Source organism: Zonotrichia albicollis, chromosome 2 (genome assembly GCF_047830755.1).
Source record: "Zonotrichia albicollis isolate bZonAlb1 chromosome 2, bZonAlb1.hap1, whole genome shotgun sequence".
NCBI lineage: Eukaryota > Metazoa > Chordata > Aves > Passeriformes > Passerellidae > Zonotrichia > Zonotrichia albicollis.
In genome coordinates, this window is record NC_133820.1 from 95,456,337 (window position 1) to 95,482,080 (window position 25,744).

Below are 25,744 nucleotides of genomic sequence, written 5' to 3' on the forward strand. Positions count from 1 at the left end.
TTAAATGTGAGATCTTTAGAGAGGAGGGGTGGGCAAGCATGGGTTATACTAATAGAAACCACTCCCATTCTTTGTGCCTGATGGTGTATGATGGGCTGCTGCAAGTGGCTTTTTGCATGATTCTTAGCAATTTATTTACAACTTCTATGATTTAAAATTATAGGGTGGGGGTTCAGTTGTAGTGCTAGGAAAACCCAAAGTACCAAGGACTGTTAAAGAGCAACGCTCTTGCCCTTGGTAAAACAGGCTGAAATAAAAAATTTTTTGTCAAATCAGTATGGAAAGCATCATGGCATTCATGCAAAAACCCAGGAACCCAGTAAATGCCTTCAACTTCTGAGTGACCTATGTATTGTGTTGTTGCTGTGGGTTGGAAATATTGATAGCGCCATTCAGGCACTGTTTGGCCTCATCTGTAGCAGTGGTCAGTGGCTCTGTGGAAGCTTGAATTTAATCTGAAATGAGTTGCATCCCAATAGGTGAAGTTGAAGGGTTGTGGGGGAGGGAATGTGTGTGCTTCTATGTAGCTGTAAAATAATAGATCAGAGTAGGTCAGCCTTCAGTATTAATTGATTGATGTTTAGGGATGGTCAGAAGACCAGATTGAGTAATTTCTCATAACTGCTCTTTGAGATAATGTAATACCTATGTGCAGTTCTTCATATGTATATAATCTTTTATACTTTGTAATCTGCAAAGGTATCCTAGAGGGACCAGTAGAGGAAAACAAGGTGTTAATTTTCATGTTTAAGGAGCTCTCCCTATATCTTGAGAAAGAAAAAGTGTCACTGTATGGCTCATTGAAGGCTGACTGAGCTGTCTTGAGTTCTTCTGTGTGCCTTCTGAGATTGCTGTTCAAGATCAAGTATTTAAATTACCTGCTTGGCTTTGGCTGGTTATTACCTTCCTCCTGAGTGTACTTTTTCCTTTCACTGTTGCACAAGCACTGCTTTCAACATCTGTATGTGAATGTAAGGACATTACACAGCTACTTTGTACACAGGCTACTGGCAAACTTCATGTACCTACTGCAAGTGGTTCTTGCATCCTATGTGGCAGTAGCAGCTCCCTCTTGTGCAGGCAGGGCATTTGGTGTTAACCCTGCCAGTCAGTTCTCTGAGGGAGCAGGGGTAGACATTTTGTCTATAAAAAAAGCATTAATCAGGTTTCTTTCTGTATCAGTGCCTTGCAAGGGTAGAGATGATTATGGGATACCTCCCTGTGAGCGAGCCCAAGCTTTGTGAGAGAAGCCAAATGTGGTTTCTTCAGCAGCCCTGACAGGGAAGGACTTTCACACCCAATCTCTCCTTCAGAACAAGGCTTAACCAAAAGAAATAGGAAAAGAAACAAAACCTCCCAAATTGGCTCTAAACCAGGACACAGAGTTAAACTCGAACTGCAATTTCCTTATGCTGTACATTGAATATGAACTAATTTGTGGTGTTCAGATTTTTTTTATTTTTAATATATGGCTTCCCTTAGTCATGCAGCAGCAATTTCCAGTGTGTGATGCAGTTTAGGGATGTAAGAGGCAAACAATAAATGAGACTTTTAAAAAAAAACATTTGTTCTCTGTCTTATTGAAACACTGGAATTCATTCATTTTGAATAGTATAAACAGGAAAACATCCAGCATTTCTAAAAGAAAATACTGGCATCTAAAGCCTATATTATTTTTAAAAGGTGTTGGAAGTAGCATTTGCACCCTTTGAAGGGAGAAACTAAAATGCATTTGTGAGGAAGTTTTACATTTAAGATCTAGCCATTAAATATTAAATTTTATTTCATTTCTCACAACTGTTAGATTTTTTTTGAAGGCTTTCAATGCTATTTGTGTTACTGAAGTACATACTAAAACTGCACAGGATCACAGTGTTGCAGAGGTCTATTTACAGTTGCAATACTGAGCTCATGAAATGGCTGACTAAGACCAGTATAAATAATTACATTTGGCAAGTATAATTTTATTTTTTGTTCTTGCATAAACTTAATTGCACATATTGGGATAGCTTGGTGGTACTGATTGGAAGACCAAAGAGCAAATTTTAACGCATTCTAAATAGCTGGCTTGTGCTTTAGAAAATAACTGGGCATACAAAAATTACAGTATAATTGCTGTGGCATTATACAGCAAGGCTGTCAGCCTACAGGAAATCATTATAATGAGAGGCAAGAAGCTTCATAGCAATGAAGACAAGAAGTAGCAGCTTCATTCTGGTTAAGAGGGCTCACATTGTCTCACATTGTGAAGAACCTCTTAGCAAGGTTCAAGCACTTCTTCAAAGTAGGTGCTTGCAGAAAAGCTTAGTTGCCAGGCATTGTGGGTTTGAACAAAAGGAAAGGAACAAATTTCACTGACTTTTCTCCCTTTTTTTTATCTGCTCCATTTAAGTGGATTTTAAGGAGGTTCTATAGGTGATTTTATTCTTTTATAGACTGGTTTGAAGTACTTGTCAGCAGGGTCCATAATTTTCTTTCATGTTGGGGAATCAGCTGTGTTTTGGAAAGTCGAATCATTCCTCAATTGTAGTTATTTTCTCAGTATGACTTTTTGTTGGTAGATTTACATATTCCGTCTGAAGGGAAAGAAAATTTTGTGTCATGCAGTAGGCTACAAGTTGGTATAATTCTGAACATTAGTTTCAGCAGTACCAAAGGCATCCCATCTTGGTCTTTTAATACTTAATAAATGATTGCAAAGCAGGAGAAAACAGTTTTAAGGACAGTTAAGGAATGTTTCAATATATCTGAGCAGTACTAGCTGTCAGCAGGAGGAAGAATAGAAGCTGGTTTAGACACTGGGCAACCTTAGCTGAGAAAATAGAAGGAATTTATTCAGTCAGTATTGGCTGAATTTTCCATATGTAAGCATTGGCTTGGCATGTAGATAAAATATTTTGGTTGCTATCACACATTTTTACATTGGCTAACCTGGGGTTCTAGGAGAGTGCCTGCTGCTAGGTAAGATTGTAGTACTCATAGAGCACTTGGAGTTTAAAGTTTTGAGGGAAGATAAATAACTAAAAAAAAGAAAAAAGGATGGAAAAAACAGGGTAAAAAAGCAAGCTTGCTCTTGTACTGAGGGTATGTTGTGGAACATCAAACCAGGGTGTTCTGGAAACTTCTTTTTGAGGAAAGCTGAAGAATGGGTAAAGCTCTGCAGGGCTTTGTGGTCATGGTGTTTTGGGCTACTTTACTGTTCTCCAAGGAAAGTGCACAGAGTGTATCTTGCAAGTTCTTGGACTATATTTAACTCCAAGCAAGAGATGATAAAACTCTGTAATGGTGAGGAAAGCAAATTAGGAGAGTGACTAGAAAATCATTGGTCCGTAGTAAGATGAGTAAAATAGAATGGATTAGAGGAGTGCAAGTTGTCTGATGCACTGAATGATTTGGTAGGATCTTAAAGCAAATAAAATTGGCAGTTCTTTATTGTGAGTGTTTTAAGGATGCAGTGCAGAAAGTTAGGTTTTTTAATCATGAGCTTTTCCAGCTATCTCAGAAAAAGTTATGTAATTGGAGAAAAGAATTAGAAAATGTGAAAGGTCATTGAGTAAATAGAGGGAAAATGAGGAAATGCAAAATTTAAAAAGGTGTGATTAGCAAAGGATACTGCACATTTCAAAACAGCTCAAAAATCCATTAGCACTAAATGTCAGGGAGAGTGTTTGCTATTCAGTGGAGGAGAGCTTTTGAAAATGTACTTTTTGTACTGTGTTATTAAAATAACTTTAAAGAATTACAACATTCAATCAGTGTTAAAGGTACTGACTTTGGAGAGAAGAGGTAAAATAAAATTAGATTTTAAGAGTAGATCAAGCTGTTTAAACGTGTCAAAATTGTATGAATTATCTTCACAGCGGTGGTTGGCCAGTGTTAGGTAATGTGAGGGCTTCATTTAACTCTGGCAGCTGCTGCTGCTGCATTGCTCCCTGCGTGAAAGTGCCTGAGCCACAGACTGCAAACCTCATCCACAAAGGCCTCTGGGTTGTAGGGGAATGATTTGAGTGTCTTTGGTAGTGTCTATGCACAGGAATTTGGAAGCCACTCAAGTTCAGGAAAAGCAAGCAATCACTATGCAATTTTACAAAAAGGGCTTGTTACTTTTCTAGCTATAGTATTTAATGTGATGGACTGTGGACTGCTGCTGCTGCTCTGTAGCCTTAGCTCTGGCTGCCTGGTAGGAAGTGAGAAACCAGGTATTTATGACTTAAGGTGTATGAGGAAACCTATCTAAGTCACAGTCCTACCTACTTTCTGTGAAAGCCAAAGGTGGTAGGGCCAAACACAAATTAATCAGGACAGCAAGATGGTATATAGTTACCAAAACTGGAGAGTTTTAGTAGTCAGAGATTTGGGGATTCTTTGTAAACGATTGAAGGAAAATATATGTGTCACTTTTGGAATCCTCATTGGAAAGCATGTTGTTGCCCACTGAATCTGAGGCAATTAATGACTAACCTGATTTACTGACTTCAAGAATGTCTTTGCTTTAGCCAAGCATGAATGGTTTGAAGCCTGGTTGTCGTGATGTGTGCAGATGGACAGAAGAGTTACTTGCTGTTGACAGCGTGCAAGTGTGTAAGATACTGTAAACAGGAAAGGAATAAGGGTAAAAAGTAATGGATTTTAGGTGCATTAAACCAAGCTATTAAAAGGCTTTTTTAAGGCTAAATAAACATGCAGAATAGGCTGCACAGGGATACTACAGTATATTGGTCAAATACAATTTACACAAAAGCCTGAAATTGCAAATCCTGTGTTGAAGCAAGAGGAAGGTTAGTTTAACTCTTAGGTCTTTCCAGCCTTGTTGATTTGCACTAAGTGTGACAGGATTTTTACATAGGTATAGGTCAGATTTATGAAATATATATTCACATTATATTATGACTATTGGTGTTTGAAAATGCTAATGGAAAATGCATGTTCACTTTGGGTCCTTTTAAAGTATGAGCAGCAACCTTGTAAAGCTGGTACACACAGAAATTACAGTAAATTTACACTCAGTAAAAGTATAAATTTTGTCTGCAAATATCATGTCTGCAAATACCTCCAGGACAATCTTTTGTTTCAGTGTTGGTGTAGATCATTTCAGGTTTCAAAGCAGAATAGCTTATGTAACAGAAATTAGTTTTGGACCAAATGTTAACACTTAATTTTTGTAAGTTCAGTTCTTCTAGTCTTTGGCCTGTTGTGGTTTAGAGTTAACAAATTTGACTGAATTGAGAAGAAATCGTACCTGGATATCTTCATCAGTTAATGCATTGAATTTGTCTCTTGGTTGTGGTATGGGAGGAAATAGGTTCTTGAAACTGCAGTACCTTTGGGTAGAAAATGGGATTGTGGAGAAATTGAAAATACTGCTAATATAATTTACACAAACATTTTGTGGTGTAACTTAAGGACATTTTTTACTTTCAAGATTGAATATCTATTGCTCTACAAATTAAATGAGAAATAAAATATTTTCAGTTGGGTAACTGGTGGGTAACTATTATTACACTTAGCATTTGGGTGATTAAAATTAATTTTGTGATTAAAATCACAGTAAATAAGTTATTAATAAATTACTTTGAATAAATCATGTGACAGAACTTTCACCCCTGAGTGAGAAGTTTTCTCTAAATAAGAATATGTTAATTTCGATTCCCTTTTGTCTGGTACTGCATACAGCCACTGGCTTCAAAGCTACCTGGATGTTAAATGCTTAAAAATAAGAACAAAAAAGCTTTTTGTAGGATCTGGTAGAATCAATCACTTAACAACTTCAACATCCTTTCCCCCTTTTTCCACTTAGTGATTTTGCATGCCAAAGGGCCATCCACAGCTATCCTGGTGGTAATATTTCATGACATTGATAATCAGATTATTTTAATTTGCAGGTAGGAAAGTAGGAGGTTGTAGGAATGTGTTTCATATAGACAATACTTTGTCAGACGTGTCTGCAGAAAAAAATTGATTTACCTTTTGAGAAGACAATACAGGAGAAGTGTAATTGAGATAGTTCCAAGTGCAATCAGAAATAAAATCACAAAAATAAAGTAATCTTTCCCTTGACCTGAAACAGGCAAGAGAGAGAAATATTTTAGCATAGGAAAAATCTGCCTTTGTGACTGTTATGATGTAAGGAATGAGAATTTCACTACATTTTTATACTGTTCTGAAGGACTTCAACTTGACTTCATTATAGAATTTTGTCAAAAATGCAGAGGGATTTGATACATTTTAAACCTTTTCAGATATTTAAAATTAGAGATTTTTTTTTTTTATTCTGGAAAAAGAGAAGAATAAAGAGACTTACAGAACAGTTAATAGAGCAAAATTAGTGAAAAGAAAGATGGAGGAGGAAGAGGATTATATTCATGTAAAAAGATAACAGAGAGGAAGCCTCATCACAGCAGACCAAGGACAAGGGTGGGTCTTGCTGCTGGCTGGTATTTATAAACGCATGGAGATGGGGCAAATCTGAAGTCTATTGTGCTGTTTGTCACGTCTGCTCTACTGCTTAGAAAACTTTTCGCTGTATTAGCAACGTTAACAAAACTTCTACCTAAAGCCTACCCTTTTTAACCATTTTCTCAAAACCCTCTAACTTTATCAATCCCAGCAAGTCTGTCTCTGTTTCTGTGGCCCTGGCATCTGAGCAGCTGCTGCCTTCACAATCCCAGCTAATCAAAGGCTCTCCTGCCAGACTATTGGGAGGAGCTACTCCTCCCATAAATAAAATCCATTCAGTTCCTTCAATGTAATTGGGTAAAAATTAAGATTTTATTCATTTCTGTGACTATAAGGGAAGCAAACAAGGTAATACTGGAAAAAAAATTCATGGTCTTACCAAACTCAATGGGTTCACTCCATTCCCCCCAGTTTGAGCTGACAAGACAGTTTTTTCCACTTGCTCTGATTTTCAGAGTGTATCTTTTTTTCTCATTGTAATTTTGGAATTCATATCTGTCATTCCTTACCTAAAAGGAGAGTGATCAGACTGAAATCTGAAGACACAAAGCAGAAGTTGGAGAAGTACCCTGTAAACTCCCCTTGCAACCTTCATGGAGATTAAACAGGCATGGATGGTGTTGGTCATTGCTAAAAAGATTTCATGTTCTTGAGAGAATACAATAACAGATAAATTATATTTGGCCTCATAATACTTTATACAAAGTCTGGAATCTGTCAAGCTCTTCCAAGGCTTAGAAGACCACTCATTTGTTGAGGGCAGACTGACAGTATTTATTAAATTCCCCAGGTTTTGAAGATTGTTGTGCTCCCTTTGCCTAGCTGTCCTGAGCTATCAGTGGTATTATTCCAATGAGAAAGAGTGTTTTAGGTTTTTAGCAAGCAAAATGTCACATCTGTCATTAACAAAATCTATTTGTGCAATGGATGGAATGTATGAAGTTTTGTGAAATGCATGGAAAAATTTGCCTACTCCATCCAAAATGGATATATTAGGTTTACAGTTAAAGATATCACAGGAACATATTTTTCTGAATTCTCATTGCTACATTGATACAAAACCTGCAGTTCTATAAGTAAGTGTATTTTCTGTAACGGTATTTACATGCTTAAGTAGGCAAAAGTACAAATTGGTATGTGACAAGAATACTTACACAAGGAAGCTTTTTCTCTTCTGTGGGCTCATCCTGCAAAACAAAGACAAATCTTAATTTTTATTATTTTTTATCAATCAAATATTTCTCTAGATTGTTCTCATTTTCTTGCTTTTGAAGACCATAAGTTATTTTCAACTGAAAAATCAATCAGATAGTATTCTCCAGTAATGTCCCTGAATTTTATTCAGTTTTGTCTTCCTACATTTCCTTTTAGAAAAGGAAGGAAATATTAATTATTTATCAGTAGATGTGAGAAGCTGTATTTACTACTAAAAAATACATAGTGTATTTTTTATATACACTATGCGTTCTCATACATATCCAAATTACACAAGCAATCACATCATCCTACAAACACAGCAGATCTGGAACCTGTGATTTCACAATAGTTTGTGAAAACTGACGTGAATAGTGAATTTGCCCTTCTTCCTGTCAAAGTCTCTGTTAGACTTATCCATGCCCAGGGGCTTTCTGTGAAGAGCTGCTTACACATTCTGTGCAATCAAAATTTAATTAAATTGAATCAAACATTGACCTGGATCAAAGAACCTGAAAATTTTTAAGAAAAGGATAAGTTCAAAAATGAGTGAACAAATTCAACAGCAATGATCTCAGAGGTCCTCAGAAAAGCTGAGGTCCTGGAGACATCTATCACATGTAATATCAGCATAGCCAGCATTACGGAAAAGTCAGAAAGGTATAACTGGAAGGAATGTCTCATTACAGAAAATACACCCACAGTGTGTCTTTGACTGTAAAGCAGACTAGCATTTCCCCATCACTCACTGTCAGCTGAGTGTTTTTAGCTTAGGATGTGATGGAACTCATCAGCCTGTGCTGGGAACGAGCAGGGTGCAAATGAGTTGCCTAAACTTTAGGTGTGTAGTGCTGCTTTATCTGCCTTGTTGGTGCCTCCTGGAAGGTGTGAGTTGTAGCTGCCATCTCCATGTCAGTGCTGCTGGTGCCTTCAGCACCTCAAGGGCTGAGAGGCACCTGCTGCTCCACAGCAGGGAGCCCTGATGGGCACTGACCCTTAGGAGATATCCCTGCTCCTGTGCAGACACCTACATTAAGGTGTCTCAGCCTAGGAGATGAATTTCCTACTCAAATATAGAAATCTGCACTGAACCCCACCCATTATAATTATGGCACAGGAAACAAGACTTAACATGTATTTCTTTCAAATAAATGTTTTGGCAATATTGCTATATTGTGATCTATATATTCATGTAGAACTTCATAAGCATTTCACACAAGATCTTACTGTCAATTATGCCAACCAGCTGGAAAGCAGCTTTGCTTCAGTTGCTCCTTGTGCCAACAGGTAGATACTATTAATGCATGAAGGATACAGAATCCAGGTAATCCAAACAGCCTGCAAGCTGTTGGTCTTGTTTTTAATAAAAAAAATGAGATTTATGATGTGTTGCTTTATTGCAGTTGTATATTTATGTTTAACCCTTAGCTGGTCTTTCCTGTAATGGTCTTGTGGCTGAGCAGTTGCTGCCATGTTAAGCTCCTGAGCTGCAGAAGTTCATGACAGGTGGGATATGAGACCAGGAATACTGTAGCAGGAGGAAACTACAGCTTATGAGAGAAAAATTAAAAAATAAAGAAGTCGGAAATGTGCATATTATAGAGATGCATGAGCATAGGTCCGGTACCAAACACAAACCAAGAAATTGTTTTTTACCTTATTTTGTATACTAATTTCATACTGAAAACACTTTGTGTTTTCCACATGACTTGTAAGGGGTGGATGCCACATAATTATGCAACTCATAGGATCTCTGGTACAATGGGCAGTGACATTTAGTGGAGCAGTGAGTATTTCTGGGGAAAAAATGGAATAATTAATATAGGTGTGGTCAGTAAGCAGCTAAAACTCAGAGCAAAATGCATGTGAAGGTGAGGCAGCTGATGTACAACTGTGGGCTGCTGGTGCTAACTGAAGTTATCTGGTAAACAGCAGTAAAATACCTAACCAAAACTTGAGAATATATCACTGCAGTTTTTGGACAACTGAAGTAAATGAAACTCATGTAAAGAAAAGGTATGAAAGATTTTGTGTAATTCACTAGTGCAATCAGCAGAGTGCCATTTTCTTGTACATCTGTTTTCCAACCTTACATTGACAATGCAAGTTTCCATAGGAAAAAGGAAGGAAGTTTTTTTGTGTGTGGTATTATTCATTATGCATTCAAGACATCTGAATTGGAGTGCCTATAATATAGTTGACTGAGTGTGACCTGATTTCTCTTGGGGCTTAAACACCTAACTCAGAGAGGTACCCACATATTTAACTAACAGAGTCTTAATTTGGAAGCTGAACCTCACTCTGGTTTTAGGACATGTAGCTCTTGTGGCTCTCAGAGAGGTGTGAAATTATGGGATGGTAAAATAAGCCCTTAGGAGAGGTGGCCTTAAAAATCTAACCATTGTGTTTCATTACTTGGAATCCTTGACTATGTGCACACCTCTTGTCTCAGCAGTTTTTTCAGGCTGCCTCTGCTTGTTTTAGTCAAGTTTTAGAGCTGTATTCTGTCAGCTGTTGGAAGAAAAGTCTGCCCTGCAGTGCAGATCCTACAACAGCTGCAGACTTTGTTTTAATATGCTTTTCAAGAAAAATTCCCCACTTCCTTATTTTATAAAAGAGTAATAAAGTAAAATGCTCAATTACTTACCAATTTTATACAGGTCAATGTACTCATCATAGAACTGTATCAGGGAGCTGTTGCTAGACCCATTCACCAGGAAGTAAGCTTTTTCAGTCCCTATGCTCACGTTTTGGAAGATGCATCCCACATTTCTGAAATTTTCATCTTGAATATAATGCTCACATTCCATGTCCTCTTCATCTCTGCACACAGCAAAGTATTTTAGTTAAACATGAGCACTGTGATGTGTTGAGTGAGAATTCAGACTTCCCTGTCTCAAGCAGACCTTGACTTACCTTGACTGCTGCCAGTAGAGAAAATACTGTGTGTCTGCTGGAGCATCCCTTCCTGCCTGCCAAGTGCAGTTCATGAGGAAGATGTTATAAATCACACAGGAGAAGTTTTCAATGGCTGAGCCCTTCATGCCTGCAAACACAGGAATATCCATGGTGAGGAAAATTCATGTGAGTCCTCCAAGCTGGAGGATCATGGCGCACACTCAGCTATGTTAGTCACCTGCTGCTATTGCTTGGGTTAGGAGTAACAACTGAGAGAAAACTCTACTCTCACTCCACTTTAACTGGCTCTGAACTGTGAAACCTCAGTGAAGAATTCCACAAGCAAAGGAAGGCACATGGCCTTTTAATATCATCCATGCTCCTGCAGAGATAAATATTTCTCCTTTTGCAATTACACCCAGGAAACTACTCCTGACGTGTTTACACAGAGGATTTAAAAAGCTGAGACTCTTAAAGTGAGGTTAGACTTTTTCCTGCTCTCCAATCAAGCAGGCTCCTCCTTAGTTCTTTCCACTTTCATGTGAGTGACAGTGACTTGTTCTTTTGCTTTTCTGGAGCACATTGAAACAGGAACCTCGTTGCTTTTGGAGGTTCCTCATGGCTGGGCTGTGCAGGCATGCTCAGCCTCTTCCCCTCTTCTTCAACCACTTTTCTGCTTCTTACTGTCCTATGTCCTAAATCCAGTGAGAGCATGGAGACTTCCTGTGCTACTGACTCCATCCCTCTCCAGTGCCCAATAAAGAGGGCAACCCTATGGAAGAGCAGGGGAATCCTGTGGGAAAGCTGCACACTTGGAAGGCAGGGGAGACACACTGAAGTTTTGGGTGTTCTGGCTCCTATTTTGAGGGTCGCTATGAATGTTTCTGCTGACAAATCCACAGGAAGAGAAGAGCAGTGAGCATTTTCTGTGCTCAGACATGAGAAAGCTGCTAATCCATCACTTCTGTCATGTCTGAAATACCCCAGTTACACACAACTGCTGCACCCCTGGTGGCTGGGGAATTTTAATGGAGAACTCTGAGCTGAGAAGGAAGGCAAAATGGGTCACAACAAACTCATCAACAGCCCAGTAGAAAGGCATTCAATAAATAAATACTGACATCTTAATTTGTAGCAGCCAGAAGACTTATTTGACTCCACCCTTAAACCACTGTAATTTATTAGCATTTTGGAGCCTTAGTATAAAAGAGAATATTGCACTTATGGATACATTTGTTGTAATACGTCTCTTGCTGAATGATGGAGACATTTATTACAGAGCAAGTAATTTTAACAGATCTGGAAAAAAAGCTTTTAATAGAAAATGTAGCAGTTGCCTACTATGTAAGTATCTGTTTTCTAAGGCGGTGTTTACCTTTCAAAGACTGTAAATATATAAAACCTTAGCCAGACCACATACATTACCTCCAGGGAGAAAGCTGCATTGTTTTGAGATGTTTGTGTTTGGCACTTCAATGACAAAGGTTAGTCCTTTGTGCATAGGCATGTGTAGTTCCAGTGGAAAGCTGCATAATGGACTATCCACCTGTAAAGAGAACATGGTATTTTATTTCTCTGCTTTTTCTTTTCTGATGTTAGATAAGGCTGGCTATGGAAGTGCAACTCAGGACTGCAATTCTGTGTATATGCATGTTTTTGGTTCAAAAAATAGCTCTCTCCTTCAGCACTCAAGGGTGATATAGAATGGAACTGAGGAATCAAAAACATAACTACACGAAAAGCTTTGCAGCTCAGGAGTTGGATGCTACACTAGTGTGCAACTATTTTAGGAGTGGCATAACAGAAAATGGCAAATACATAGAGGAGCCACAAAGAAATTTAATTGATGGATTAAGCAAAACAAAAGTCCTCATCTGACCTGCTCAGGGGTTAAAAGTATCTGTTGTGTTATACATATAGTCTTCAATAAAGACATGATGTGCTTTGTACTGTGTATTTCCAAGGCACCTGCTTTATTAAGCTAAATAAACCATCTATCTTCGTTGAGCTTCTGTCCTGGTTTAGGACAAATTAGGGGAAATCTCCAAGAGGGAGCCCCCCAGAACAAAACAAACCTCCAACCACCCCTCCCCCAACACCGGGTTCGGGAAGGAATTTCTCGGAGGAGCAAAGTGGAAAACAAAACCTATTTATTTACAAGTAACAAAAGAACACTCCCCAACACAAGAAAAGAAAAGGGACCAGACTGTGTTGTGGAGGGCGCCGAATCTTCTCTAGCAGGCTTCGGGTGTCCTGGAGCTCGCGGGTCAGAATCCGCAGAATCCGGAGCCGGTCCAGTATCTTCAGGGGAGGGTAAGAAAGAGAGAGAGAGAACAAAAGAAAAGGGAAAAAAAAAAACAGCGCAAAAGCAAAAAGCAAGCAAGCAAGCAAGCAAGCAAGCAGCTAGCAAAAGCCAAGCAGCCAAAGCCAAAAGCCAAAAGTGCCTGGTCACACCCCCCCCCCCCCCCTCCTCCTCTCTTCCCCATCCCGCCACAGCCAGACTGCGGGGGGGGGGGGGGGGTGGGGGGAAAAGGCACAGCTGCCAGACATAACACACGATATTGGGATAAAGGCTGTCACCCCACGACACTCCACCCCTTATCCCATATCGTGAACATACAATAAAAAACATTCATTTCACTTACTCACACCTTTTGACACTTACGCATTCCTCTCATCTTACTTGCTCAAACCTTTGACACTTACAGTTTCCTTCTGTCTCACATTCAACAAACAATGACAGTCATATATGAGTCTCATCCCACAATCAGGTCTCCCTGGGGTACACACCGTGTTGTTCCATCTTTCTGCATTATCCACCATGTATTACCTGGTCCTTGAGCAAAGACAATCCCACGGATGGGTTTGTCTGTACTCGAGGCAGGGTTGATCCATACTGTCTTTCCCAACAAACCTCTGACATGGGCCACTGGGGCTTTATCCCCATCTACTATATTAAGGAGCTCAGACTGAGCAGGACCCGCTCGGTTGGTGGAACCTCGAGTGTTAACTAACCAGGTAGCCTTTGCCAAATGCTGCTCCCAGTTTTTTAAAGACCCCCCTCCCAATGCCTTTAAGGTGGTTTTTAACAATCCATTGTACCTTTCCACCTTCCCTGCAGCTGGTGCATGATAGGGGATATGGTATACCCACTCGATGCCATGTTCCCTAGCCCAAGTATTAATAAGATTGTTTTTAAAATGAGTTCCATTATCCGACTCAATTCTTTCGGGAGTACCGTGCCTCCAAAGGACCTGCTTCTCAAGGCCCAAGATAGTGTTACGGGCTGTAGCATGGGACACAGGGTAGGTTTCCAACCATCCTGTGGTGGCTTCTACCATGGTTAGTACATAGCGCTTGCCCTGGCGTGTCTGGGGCAGTGTGATGTAATCAATCTGCCAGGCCTCCCCGTATTTGTACTTAGACCACCGCCCCCCATACCAGAGGGGCTTCAGTCGCTTGGCCTGCTTAATGGCAGCGCACGTCTCACAGTCACGAATAACCTGAGAAATACTGTCCATGGTTAGATCCACCCCTCGGTCTCGTGCCCACTTATAGGTGGCATCTCTACCCTGGTGGCCTGAGGCATCATGGGCCCATCGTGCTAAGAATAACTCTCCCTTATGCTCCCAGTCGAGATCTATCTTCAACTCCCCTATCTTTGCAGCCTGATGTACTTGCTGGTTGTTTTGCTGCTCTTCATTAGCTCTACTTCTGGGGACATGGGCATCTACATGGCGAACCTTCACAGGTAACTTCTCTAACCGAGTAGCGATATCTTTCCACTCTTCCGCAGCCCAAATTGGTTTTCCTCTGCGCTGCCAGTTGGCCTCTTTCCATCTCTTCAGCCATCCCCATAGAGCGTTGGCTGCCATCCAAGAATCGGTATACAAATAGAGCCTTGGCCACCTCTCTCTCTCTGCAATACCTAGGGCCAGTTGAATAGCTTTGATTTCAGCAAATTGACTGGATTCACCCTCTCCTTCAGTAGCCTCTGCAACCCGTCGAGTGGGACTCCATACAGCTGCTTTCCACCTCCGTTTCATCCCTATGACACGACAAGAACCATCAGTGAATAGGGCGTAACGTGTTTCTTCTACTGGCAACTGATTGTATGGCGGAGCTTCCTCAACCCGGGTCACTGGCTCTTGCTCCTCATCTGCGACACTAAAGCTTTCACCTTCGGGCCAATTTGTAATTATTTCTAGAATCCCAGGGCGATTTAACTTCCCAATCCGAGCGCGCTGCGTAATGAGGGCAATCCACTTACTCCAAGTAGCACTGGTGGCATGGTGGGTAGAGGGAACCTTTCCTCTGAACATCCATCCCAGCACCGGTAGTCGGGGTGCCAGAAGGAGTTGTGCCTCTGTACCAATCACCTCTGAGGCGGCTTGGACTCCTTCATAGGCGGCCAAGATTTCCTTTTCTGTTGGAGTATAGTTATCTTCAGACCCCCTGTAGCTCCGACTCCAAAATCCCAATGGTCGGCCTCAGGTCTCGCCAGGTAGCTTTTGCCAAAGGCTCCAGGACAGACCATGGCTCCCGGCTGCAGAGTAGAGCACATTCTTCACATCTGGTCCTGTCCTGACTGGACCAAGGGCTACAGCATGAGCGATCTCCTGCTTGATCTGGACAAAAGCTTGCTGCTGCTCAGGGCCCCAATGGAAGTCGTTCTTCTTGCGGGTAACCAGATAAAGGGGTCTCACAATCTGACTATACTCAGGGATGTGCATCCTCCAGAAACCTATAGCACCTAAGAAAGCCTGTGTCTCCTTCTTATCAGTTGGTGGGGACATAGCAGTGATTTTGTTAATAACATCCGCAGGAATCTGACGCCGTCCATCTTGCCACTTCACCCTCAAGAACTGAATTTCTCGGGCAGGTCCCTTGACTTTGCTCTTCTTAATGGCAAATCCGGCGTCCAGGAGAATATGAATTATCTTCTCTCCTTTCTCAAACACTTCTATTGCCGTGTTCCCCCAAACAATGATATCGTCAATATATTGTAAATGTTCTGGAGCCTCACCCTCTTCTAGTGCAGCCTGGATCAGTCCATGACAGATGGTAGGACTGTGTTTCCACCCCTGGGGCAATCGGTTCCAGGTGTACTGCACTCCCCTCCATGTAAAAGCAAACTGAGGCCTGCATTCTACTGCCAGAGGGATGGAGAAAAACGCGTTAGCTATATCAATGGTCGCGTACCACTTTGCTGCCTTGGACTCCAGCTCGTACTGCAGTTCCAGTATGTCCGGTACAGCCGCACTCAGTGGTGGAGTCACTTCATTCAAGGCACGATAGTCCACAGTCAATCTCCACTCTCCGTCAGATTTTCGCACGGGCCAGATAGGGCTGTTAAAGGGTGAGTGGGTTTTACTGACCACCCCTTGGCTCTCCAGCTCTCGAATCATCTTGTGGATGGGGATCACAGCATCTCGATTCGTCCGGTACTGCCTGCGGTGCACTGTTGAGGTGGCAACTGGCACTCGCTGCTCCTCTACCTTCAAAAGTCCTACTGCAGATGGGTCCTCTGATAGTCCAGGCAAGGTATTCAATTGTTTAATACCCTCTATCTCAACTGCGGCTATTCCAAAAGCCCACCTGAATCCCTTAGGATCTTTGTAATAGCCATTCCGGAGAAAGTCTATGCCCAAAATACACGGAGCCTCTGGACCAGTCACAATTGGATGTTCCTGCCACTCCTTCCCAGTCAAGCTCACCTCAGCTTCCAACAACGTCAACTGTTGTGATCCCCCCGTCACTCCAGCAATGGAAACAGGTTCTGTCCCCACGTGTTCCGATGGCATTAAGGTACATTGTGATCCAGTGTCAACCAATGCTTCATAGTCTTGTGGCTCTGATGTGCCAGGCCATCTGATCCACACCTTCCAAAAAACCCGGTTCTCCCGTGCCTCTTCCTGGCTGGAGGCAGGGCCCCTCTAAGCCAGATTGTCCTTCTTTCCTTGGGCATATGCCTTGGAAGTTCCTTCAAGGGGATCGGACATGTCATCGTCATCGTCATACTTAACATCTCGGCTACGAGCGACCGGAGCTGCTATCTTTTTGGTTATACTTTCTCTTCTCTTCAAATCATGCACCCGTTGTGCCAAAGCAGCGGTGGGTTTTCCATCCCATCTTCTCATGTCTTCTCCAGACTCACGCAGGAAAAACCATAACTCAGCCCGTGGGATGTACCTTCTCTCCCCATCAAAGGAGCGCCGGCGTTGGACACCAGGGCTTCTAATTTGTACGGCTGAGATTTCAATAAGGTCCTCCTTAATCTCTTCCCGGAGTTTCTTATGATTCTCCTCTATTTTGTCTTCTAGTTTCTGCAGTCGGGTTTCCACTGCTGCAATTCTGGCATGAGTTGGGCCATGCACAGCATCTGCGTACGCTCGAAGCTTCTTTGCCATATCGAGCACAGTCTCATATGTATCATCTCGCTTCATTATTGCTAGGGCGGAAGCGTATTCAGGTGGCCCAAGTCGCACAAGTTTCCTCCACATTATCGGAGTGCATGGTACCAGGTCCGGATTCCTAGTTGTTGTGTCATCTGAGAAAACGAGCTCTGCGACCGCCATCTCTCTCAGGCGTTGGATCCCCTGTTCTATGGTCTTCCACCGTGTCTGCTGCATATAGAGATCATCCGTACACAGGTACCGTTCTGCTACGCTTCTTAGGACCCGTTCCCAGAGGCTGTGAGGGTTAGCCCCCCTCATCACACCTTGATCGATGGCAGGATCATGTGACAGGGATCCCAAATGCCTCACTTCAGTACCATCCAAAATCGTAACCTCCCCTGCAGCATCCCAAAGGCGGACTAACCAACTAATAATAGATTCGTCAGGTTGTCGGCTGTAATCCTTTCTTAGGCCTCTGAGGTCCTTCAGAGAAAAGGAGTCAATATTGGCTCCAGATTCTGTGCCCCTTGATGTGGCCTCTGATTTTGGTGAGGGTCCTTCTTCTGCATCATCGTCATCATCCTCCACCTTCCGATCGGTCTTGCCTTTACACTTTCCACCTCTTGTATTAGCTGCAACAGCCATGGTTTGGGGCCTATTGTCTGATTCAGCTGCTAGCCTGGAGCCTGGGATGTTAGCTGCAGCCTGGGTCACTGGGATAGTAGCTAACTTATCTCCCTGTTCCCTTTCTGCTATCTGCTGCTCCACAGTATCTAGCAGAGTACGGTAAACAAACGCCAAGGCCCAGCTCACTGCAGTAATCCTTTCTTCCTTAGTATTACCATGGCACTTCTCCCTCAAATACTTTGCCACCTCGACTGGATTCTGAATTTGATCAGATGGAAAGTCCCAGTCTATAGGATCAGAAAATTCCTTTAAAGTCTGGCCCATATCTTCCCATTTTCCACTCCAGTCAAGATTTTTCCTGCTTTGTTTTACTCCTGAATCAGGAGTCTCTCTAACCCCTCTAGAAATCTCAGCTTTCATTTTATATACACTCCAGACAGTATAGACAAGGCTTAATAAATTAAATGCCAGAAAGATGGTTTCTTTCAAACTCAGGGGAAAGTCAGTATTTTCTAATAGAGATGTCAACAATTTGTAGGAGAAGAAGGAAGACAAAGGCTGAAAAGCCCCTTCCTCTTCTTCTCCCCAAACAAACTGAGTACACAGCCATGACAACAATCCATACATTCCTGAAATAAAGTCCAGCACTGTTATCCGACACATCATCACACATAAGGCCAGCACAATGATTATTCTGGTTAGTGCCCCCCGCTTACAAAAGCTACTTATTAGGGACAACATCAGAGCTATTTTGGGGTAAGGAAATAACCCTAGGGACCACAAAGGTATTAAAACTTCAAAAGCCCCTAGGGACCAGAAAAACCGGCAAGCTTCCACTCCAAATGACATTATGAATCACCAATATGCCCACAAAACAACCAAAACCAAAATATTATTGTTATAGGTTTTTTTTCCACTGTTTTTGGCCTCCGGTTTCCCGGCCAACGCACCAAAAAATTTATTGTCCTGGTTTAGGACAAATTAGGGGAAATCTCCAAGAGGGAGCCCCCCAGAACAAAACAAACCTCCAACCACCCCTCCCCCAACACCGGGTTCGGGAAGGAATTTCTCGGAGGAGCAAAGTGGAAAACAAAACCTATTTATTTACAAGTAACAAAAGAACACTCCCCAACACAAGAAAAGAAAAGGGACCAGACTGTGTTGTAGAGGGCGCCGAATCTTCTCTAGCAGGCTTCGGGTGTCCTGGAGCTCGCGGGTCAGAATCCGCAGAATCCGGAGCCGGTCCAGTATCTTCAGGGGAGGGTAAGAAAGAGAGAGAGAGAACAAAAGAAAAGGGAAAAAAAAAAACAGCGCAAAAGCAAAAAGCAAGCAAGCAAGCAAGCAAGCAAGCAGCTAGCAAAAGCCAAGCAGCCAAAGCCAAAAGCCAAAAGTGCCTGGTCACACCCCCCCCCCCCCCTCCTCCTCTCTTCCCCATCCCGCCACAGCCAGACTGCCGGGGGGGGGGGGGGTGGGGGGAAAAGGCACAGCTGCCAGACATAACACACGATATTGGGATAAAGGCTGTCACCCCACGACAGCTTCCTATTTTACTCTTTTGATAATGTGGGTTTATAACATAGCCTGTGCTACAGGCAGGATCCAGTTTACTGGGAAAATTTAAGATAACCATAATCCACGGCAGTGTTTCTGGGATTTTTTTTTTTTTTTTTTTTGTTTTTGTGGGAGGTCTCTTGCTATGTCTCTTTAAAGTCTCTAGAAGTCTCACTTTATCTCACAGCCCCATTTTTTCAGCAGCTACATCCCTACTCATGATTCAGCATAGCTGCAGTTCAGGCTATCACTTTCTTCCTGTCAGAATTTCAATTCTTTAGTATGCATTGGGTGCTCATCTCACAGTAAATACACCCAGGCATTGCTGATGGCTTCCCAGAGCCCCCAAGAGATCAAGCTGTAGACTGCAAACAGCCAAATGTCAGATGTTATCTGTGACATTCATTTTTTTCAATGTAAGTGAAATTGATAAAAGGACAATTATTGATAAAAACAATGATTTCCCTCAATGAATAGCAAGTTTACCTCTGTGTCTATATATTCCATGCCTCTGTCCATGATGATACATCTGTACTCAGAGAAGTTCCTGCTGCTCTCCCAGGACAGTTCCATTTTTCTCCAGTCCACACTCACATTTGTAAAAGGTGATTCCTGTGTGTCTGCTGAAAGTGTTGCAGCATAAGTTCAGTAAGGATATGCTATTGCCTTGGTTGAATACAGAGGATGATACCTGTCAGGCTTAAGATAGCAATTGCCAGTTTCACTGCAAGCATCTCTGATAAATGGAGAGTTAAACATTGTTTCTCAGATTATATCTGCAAAAACGTACTTACACTCCATACACTGGATGTCAGCATGCAAGGGATGAAACAGCATCATATACCACAAAATCATACAAATGAGTCCAGGAGTATCAAACATATTTCCTTCTCTGGAAAGAGACAATGAAACCTTCAGAAGGAAAAAGGAGAATATTAAAAAAAAATAAAGGAAAATAATGTTGAAGTATTTTGGTTTTGCAAAACCTAATTTTGTTTTAAATATTCTTCAGAAAAGCCAAGCAGACGATGTGCTTCAGGCACCTCTTCTTTGAACTAACTGAATAGCCATGATACTGCCCATAACAAAGTAGTTTGAGATAAAGAGGCCATGGACTCTCATGATGATAAATACACTCACTGTATTCAGTGCAGAGACCATGACTGACAATTACTTTTTCCCACATATCTATCCCAACTGTACCATCAGAAAGGCAGGTTTTCTTGCTTTCTGATCATGAGAATATCACAATGCTGTGCTTTGCATTAGCAGCTAGGTTGGTGTTGATAACACAGCAGTGTTCTGGCTGCTGCTGAGCAGTGCTGGCACAGCCCCAGGGCTGCCTCTCCAGCCCCATCCCACCAACTCTGCAGAGGCCAGTGGGACAGGGGTGAGCCAGAGGCTGGGAGGGAACATGGCCAGGACAGCTGACCCCAACTTAGAGGGATATCCCGTATCGTATGGCATCATGTTCAGCAGTAAAACCTGGGAGAAAGGAGGATTGGGATGGGATGAGGCATTTTTGTCCAGACATTTGACTTTCAAAGAAACTGCCATGTGTACTGCAGCCCCCTGTCCCAGGGAATGGCTGTATATTGTCTGCTGAGGGGAAGTAGAGAAGAAGGAAGAGGGGGGAGTGAGAGAGCAGCTTGGTGGGCGGCTGGTGGCCAGCCAAGGTCAGGGCACCACAGTGTTTATTCCTGTCACAAATGGGTCTCCACTTTTCCAACTACATAACTCCCACTGGTCTTAGAGGTTTCCATCTGTACAGAATAGTCTACTTCAAATTTTATCTTGCTTCAGGGTCAGAAACTAAGGAGTCAGATGTTCCAGAACACTGTAGGCAATTTAAATTTCTAAGGAAGTGTGAGCACCTGCAAAGGATGACTCTACATTCGTTCATGTGGTATGGAGGACTGAGCAAAGCTAGTCAAACACTGGCATCAGCTCTTGCCAAACATTGCTTATCTTCTGACAATTTTCCTTTTCTCCAAGGAGATTAAAAATCTTTGGAAAAGATTTCTCTATTCCCAGCTTTTTTTATTTTTTTTTTCTACATGAAGAAGCAACTCTGGTTAAATTTTCATTTGCTTTAGCACTGCTGAGCAGTGCAACTTTGTAGCAGCAATTTTCTTGCTAACAGATACTACTAAGGATAATTTTAAAACTGAATTAAATTCTTACAAACTCAAGAAAAAGGGAAATGTGGTAATATTTTGTTACTAATCAGCCCTTCTATATTAATTTTTATGGTTATGTCAGGATGCTGATTTCAAACTCACTCCACTTGTGGTGAAAGCAAAAACCACCCTGATGTTCTAAGTCACTTTGTAATCTTGAATATTTTCAGAAGGCGTGTCACATTTCCTGGAAATTGTCTTGATGTGACATTTCCATCACATCCCCAGGACTGAAGCTGGGCCTTGGGGTTTCAACAGAGCCAGACTCTTCACTGTAACCTGCTTATCTCTTGCAGCATCCATATTTGTAAATCATCATTCTGCAGTAAGGAAGTGGCCAAGGCTGCTGCGAGGTGATACTGAAGAATCTCAAGTACAAGCAGTATGGAGGACTGGCTATTGAATTCTCTGTGAGATATTGTCTCAATAGTTATTTCCACTTCCCCACGCTCTCAGAGACCACCCCAGCAATGCACTAACCTTGTGCATGAGAAACTTGAGACCTGTTGTCCTTCTAGTTAGCCTCTTAATCATATTTTCTCTATTTTGGCCATTCTGTTCAGTCACTCAACATATTCCCCTTCCTCTCCTCAGGTTCCTTTTCTAGGCATTTGCTTTCCTATTCTTTGGCAACTGTCTGCCCACCTTTCCTTTATTTTCTGTTTCATTTTTCTTGTGATCTCCCTCTCTGTTCTGATTACTCCTGTTCTTTCAAAATCTCCCTCAGGTTTCCTACACATGACTGCAGCCCCATATTGCAGGTACCCTTCATGCTTTCTCATGGAAATGCTGATCTGGGACACTGCCATAGGAATCATCCACAGCCCTGTCTGCTTAGAGAAGTGTTTGCTGGCATCATTGTCTCCACACTCTGGACATTTCATTGGATATGCAGTGGGAATAGCAGGGCCTGTAAGCATTGCCTTTCCTCATAAGAAATGACCATTCCAGCTGAATGCCCCAGCACATGGCCAGATCCTCTGTTTTTTCTCTGCTTGGAGGCAGGATGGGCAATGTAGGAGCTGTGGTGAGCCCTGAGCCATTCAGCTGAGCAATCCAGACCTCCTGTACAGTGGCCAAACAAGTGGCTCCAATCGTATTTTTAGGAATTTCCAATTGTATTTTTAGGAATTTTCTGTATCCAAGATCTCCACTCTCTCCCAGACTGGTCTTCTTCAGACAGGTGTGGTAAAGCTCTCTCTGGACTGAAGTCACCTCAGTACTGAAGGTGCCAGAAAGAACACTCATGTCAAAATGACTGGGAGCATTATTTGGGGGATCAGACCAGAAGAACCACACATATTCTGCTGTGAGCAATATGTCCTCATATTTCATCAAAATAGAACTTATTGGGATGAAAATGCCCAAACTGGATGATTTTTTTTTCTGCCTTTCTTCTTTTCTCTTTCTCCCCTGGGCATCCTCAGAAGTGTGTGTCTATCCTGCTACACAGGGGAGAGCCCCAGGGGTGCTCAAGCACATGTTTTCCAGACACCTCAACCCTTAGCTCACTCCAGGGCAGTTTGTTATAAGCCCAGTCTATCCACCTTATCAATGTGTCAGAAGTAAAATACTCTCAGGTAGCCTGTAGTGGTTTCCACAGAAATCATGCACTAAATATTGACTTAAGCACTCTCAATTCCTACCGTCTCAGTCCATTGTCTTTGCTCTTAGGCTGTGAGTGCAGGATGGCACCAGAAAATGTCACCTGAGACCAGTGACTTATTTTCTTCAGTGTCTCTGGGAAAATTTCTCCGGCCCATGACACTCTTCCAGAAATGAAACTTTGTATTTTATTCATAGGCTAACATGAGGATAAACTGATGCTTATACATTGCCAAAATATGTAGAATATCGTACACTGGCTAAGCCTTCCTGGAAGCATTGAAATAGGAATAGAAATCTTACAATGCATGCCAAGCAATGTTATTATCAAATTGCTGCCTAAATACAACTATTTCCGTTTTTAGATCAGTATTCTGATTCCTGTAGATGATACAAAACTGGGAGAAGTGGGTGCTGTGTGAGTATTTTCACTTCAGAGGGACCTGGAGAAGTTGGAGAAATGGGACGACAAGAATCTTTTGGAATTCAGCAAAGGAAGGTGCTGAGGCCTCTGTTTGGGGAGGAATACCCCCTGGCACCAGCAGAGGCTGAGATCCACCCGGAGAGCATCTTGCAAAGAGCACAGGCTGAGCCAGGGCTGATGGTGTGCCCTTGCAGAGCAGAAGACCAAAGGCACCCTGGGCTGCATGAGGCAGAGTGCTGCCAGCAGGACAGGGGAGCGTTCCTGGAGTGCCCAGTCTTGTTCTGGGATCCCCAGGAGACGAAAGACATGGAGCTGCAGGAGGGAATCCAGCAAAAGGGCTCTGACACATGAGAAGAGGCTGAGAAATCTGGGGTTGTTCATCCCAGAGAGATGAAGGCTCAGCAGGATGATATCCATGTGTCCAAATACCCAGCTGTGGGGAATGAGGAAGAGCCAGGCTCTGCTCACTGGTGACAACAGACTGGACAAGAAGCAATGGGCAAAAACTGAAATAACGGAAATTCAATTTAAACACAAGAAAACACCCTTTACTGTGAGGTAGTCAACACCTTGAACAGGTTTTCCAGGAAAGCTTTGAAGTCTCCAGTGTTTGAGATACCGACTGGACAAAGCCCTGAGCAACCTGCTGTAGCTGACCCTGCTCTAAGCAAGGTTTGGGAAAGGACAATTTCCAGATGTCTTCCAGCCTCATCCATCCCATGATTTTGTGATCTACTTTTTTCTCCCCCCAAGAAAGAGAAATCTACCTATTTCTAGTTAATATATAGAAAGGGTACAAAAATCAGCATTTCTTTCAGTTACTGAAAAATAGATGTCAGACAAAAAATGTCAAATAGTGCAATATATATCACAGACATTTCATAATCTTCATTGGATCTTGCAGAAATCTTTAGAAATTTTGTTTTTACACATTTCTGCTTTTAATCAAACAGGTAAAAGAATCCTCAAAATATTCTATAGAATTCCTGAAACTCGAAGGACACTAATTTGTACATGCACATATTTTGTACATGTGCAAATATGACTGTACCAATAATCCCTAGAAAATATTTGTATCCAAATATTTGTATGCAAAAACCTTCTGTGGCACTAAAAAAATCAACACACAACATAGAGAGGCTTACCTCCTCTTGAAAAACTCTCCTCATTTACCTTGTTTGATTTTGGTTCTCAGCAAAAAGGACGCTTTAATGTGTAGTTGTAGTCACATGCAGGAATCTGGAAATGTTTTGCTCTCCCTGTTTGCTTTGTTTTACTGCATGACAGTATTAAGCAATGCTACAAGTTAGAAAGCTGGTCACTTTATCATTTCCCTTACTGCTTTTGAACTTCCTTAAGTTTCCTGATTTCACATGAAGAGATCATGCAACTAACTCTTCCTTCCTGTTATATCTGATGAACTAAGCATTAATAGTCACAACATGCAAACACATTACCCCAAAATACATAAATACTCAGCAGGGTCACAGTATATCAACATGCTCATAGAAATACCACCTCTGTATATAAACAGATTTTCATAAATAATATGTTCTAGAAATAACAGCAGTGTTGGGTCCATGTTTAAAGTGACTGCCTGTCTATGCTGGTTATGGCCCCTGCACAAGCCCAGGTTCTCCTTTGAGGAAGATCAGTCCTTAGCAGGTATATACAAGCAGCCAAGAAAGTTCTGTCTTGCATATTTGCAGGCAAAGAAATGCCAAGGAAAATACTAGACCCAAATTTCTGAACTCTCTCACTGCTGATTATGGGTTGTTTTTGTTTGGTTCATCTTAGTCTACAATATTGTGTTAGGTGAAAAGGTGCCTGACTGCAGAAATTAAAAGAAAATGTCCAAAGCATTTACTGAATAACATAATGCTACATTTGCAAAAATCTTTGCAGTCATGTAAGTATGAGAGACATAATCCATTTTATTTGCTTTAACTTTCAGCAACTTCAGATGTGGCTGAAGGGACTGTTAGTCACTTCCCCATTTGTTTTACATGACATCTGACATGCAGTTATGTAATCTGCATGTAATGGATTTTTTTTTTAATTTTCCTGCTGTTCTTGGGTGCTTTTAGCAAATAGGTGTTCATTTAATCCCTGCCTTTCACTCCCAACACAGGCACAATAGCAGGAAGGTGAGGAATTCCCTAGGCTTCTAAGGTGTAAGGGAAGATCCTTAGTAGTTTGTCTGCTAAAGGAAGAACCCTGGTATCATTGAACCAAAATTGTAGGGTGTGTTTGTTTGTTTGTTTGTTTGTTTGTTTTGCTGGTGTACATGCCCAGATCCACGAACAGCAAACTACAGACTTCAAATTTTTAAATTTCTTTGCCTTTCAGTTCACACTGCTCAGTTTTGCCCACTTTTACCAAGTGGTTCCCACTAGAAGGACATGTTAATA

At 41.9% G+C, this 25,744-nt stretch overlaps 1 protein-coding gene across 5 annotated transcripts; it reads right to left on the reverse strand.

Moving 5' to 3' along the window:
- Nucleotides 1-24,688, reverse strand: LOC102061179 (granulocyte-macrophage colony-stimulating factor receptor subunit alpha). 5 transcript variants are annotated; one of them, XM_074535718.1, is made up of 12 exons: nt 24,507-24,688; nt 19,919-20,036; nt 19,611-19,747; nt 11,974-12,094; nt 10,567-10,696; nt 10,298-10,473; nt 9,307-9,446; nt 7,611-7,643; nt 6,836-6,965; nt 5,965-6,058; nt 5,240-5,321; nt 1-2,576 (listed from the first exon to the last, which is right to left on the reverse strand). In XM_074535718.1, the coding sequence occupies exons 2-12, from the start codon at nt 20,004-20,006 to the stop codon at nt 2,514-2,516; spliced, it is 1,194 nt and encodes a 397-aa protein (XP_074391819.1). In that variant the 5' UTR covers nt 20,007-20,036; nt 24,507-24,688; the 3' UTR covers nt 1-2,513. The 5 variants fall into 5 exon arrangements, with proteins under 5 accessions (XP_074391819.1, XP_074391820.1, XP_074391818.1 ...); XM_074535719.1 differs by having other exon boundaries at nt 19,919-20,016; nt 24,479-24,688; XM_074535717.1 differs by having other exon boundaries at nt 19,611-19,744; nt 24,479-24,688.
- Nucleotides 24,689-25,744: the final 1,056 nt, after the last annotated feature.